Source organism: Petaurus breviceps, unplaced genomic scaffold, assembly GCF_028583685.1.
Source record: "Petaurus breviceps papuanus isolate PSGF00001 unplaced genomic scaffold, PetGlider_PUasm1.0 189, whole genome shotgun sequence".
NCBI classification, from domain to species: domain Eukaryota; kingdom Metazoa; phylum Chordata; class Mammalia; order Diprotodontia; family Petauridae; genus Petaurus; species Petaurus breviceps.
In genome coordinates, this window is record NW_027185809.1 from 15519220 (window position 1) to 15520130 (window position 911).

The window sequence follows — 911 nt, forward strand, 5'->3', positions numbered from 1 at the left end:
TCTAATTCCTCAAGAGGAGCTTCTTCCATAGGGGCAGCCTCTACTTCCTCAAGAGGAGATTCTTCCACAGGGGCAGCCTCTACTTCATCAAGAGGAGCCTCTACTTCCTCAAGAGGAGCTTCTTCCATAGGGGCAGCCTCTACTTCCTCAAGAGGAGGCTCTAATTCCTCAAGAGGAGCTTCTTCCATAGGGGCAGACTCTACTTCCTCAAGAGGAGATTCTTCCACAGGGGCAGCCTCTACTTCCTCAAGAGGAGGCTCTACTTCCTCAAGAGGAGGCTCTAATTCCTCAAGAGGAGCTTCTTCTACAGGGGCAGCCTCTACTTCCTCAAGAGGAGGCTCTAATTCCTCAAGAGGAGCTTCTTCCATAGGGGCAGCCTCTACTTCCTCAAGAGGAGGCTCTAATTCCCCAAAAGGAGCTTCTTCCATAGGGGAAGTCCCTTCTTCCTCAAGAGGAGACTCTAATTCCCCAAAAGGAGTTTCTTCCAGAGGGGAAGGCTCTTCTTCAACAGGAGACTCTATGTCCTCAAAAGGACCTTCTTCCTCAGGAGGAAATTCTTTTTCAGCACCAGGAGGAGACTCTAGATCAATAGGGCCCTCTCTGTCAAAAGATTTAAGTTCAGCAAGAGGAGGCTGTTCTTCATGAACTACCTCTTCTATAGAAACTTCAGGGGTAGCATCTATTGAAACACTTGTGAGGCTTTTCAGACCCATCTTAGAAACAGATTCTTCAGGGGGTTCTGTAACTGAGCCTTTGCTAGCCTGGGTAGAGGATGTTTTGCTAGCCCTAGCACTTGCCTGAGGAGAAGGAGTTCTGCCAGCAGCTTCAGTACTTCCCTGGGCAGAGACGATTTTGCTAGCAGTGGCACTTCCTGGGGGAGAGACAGTTCTGCTAGCAGCTTCAGTACTTCC

At 49.5% G+C, this 911-nt stretch overlaps 1 protein-coding gene across 1 annotated transcript in view; it reads right to left on the minus strand.

The window, feature by feature from the left end:
* The window catches only part of LOC138164293 (fibrous sheath CABYR-binding protein-like), a 5700-nt gene that overhangs the window by 3597 nt on the left and 1192 nt on the right, over positions 1-911 (minus strand). Inside the window, 1 exon segment of the mRNA XM_069091981.1 lies at positions 1-911. This exon segment is cut by the window's left edge and continues 2159 nt beyond it. Coding sequence (XP_068948082.1) covers positions 1-911 — 911 coding nt within the window.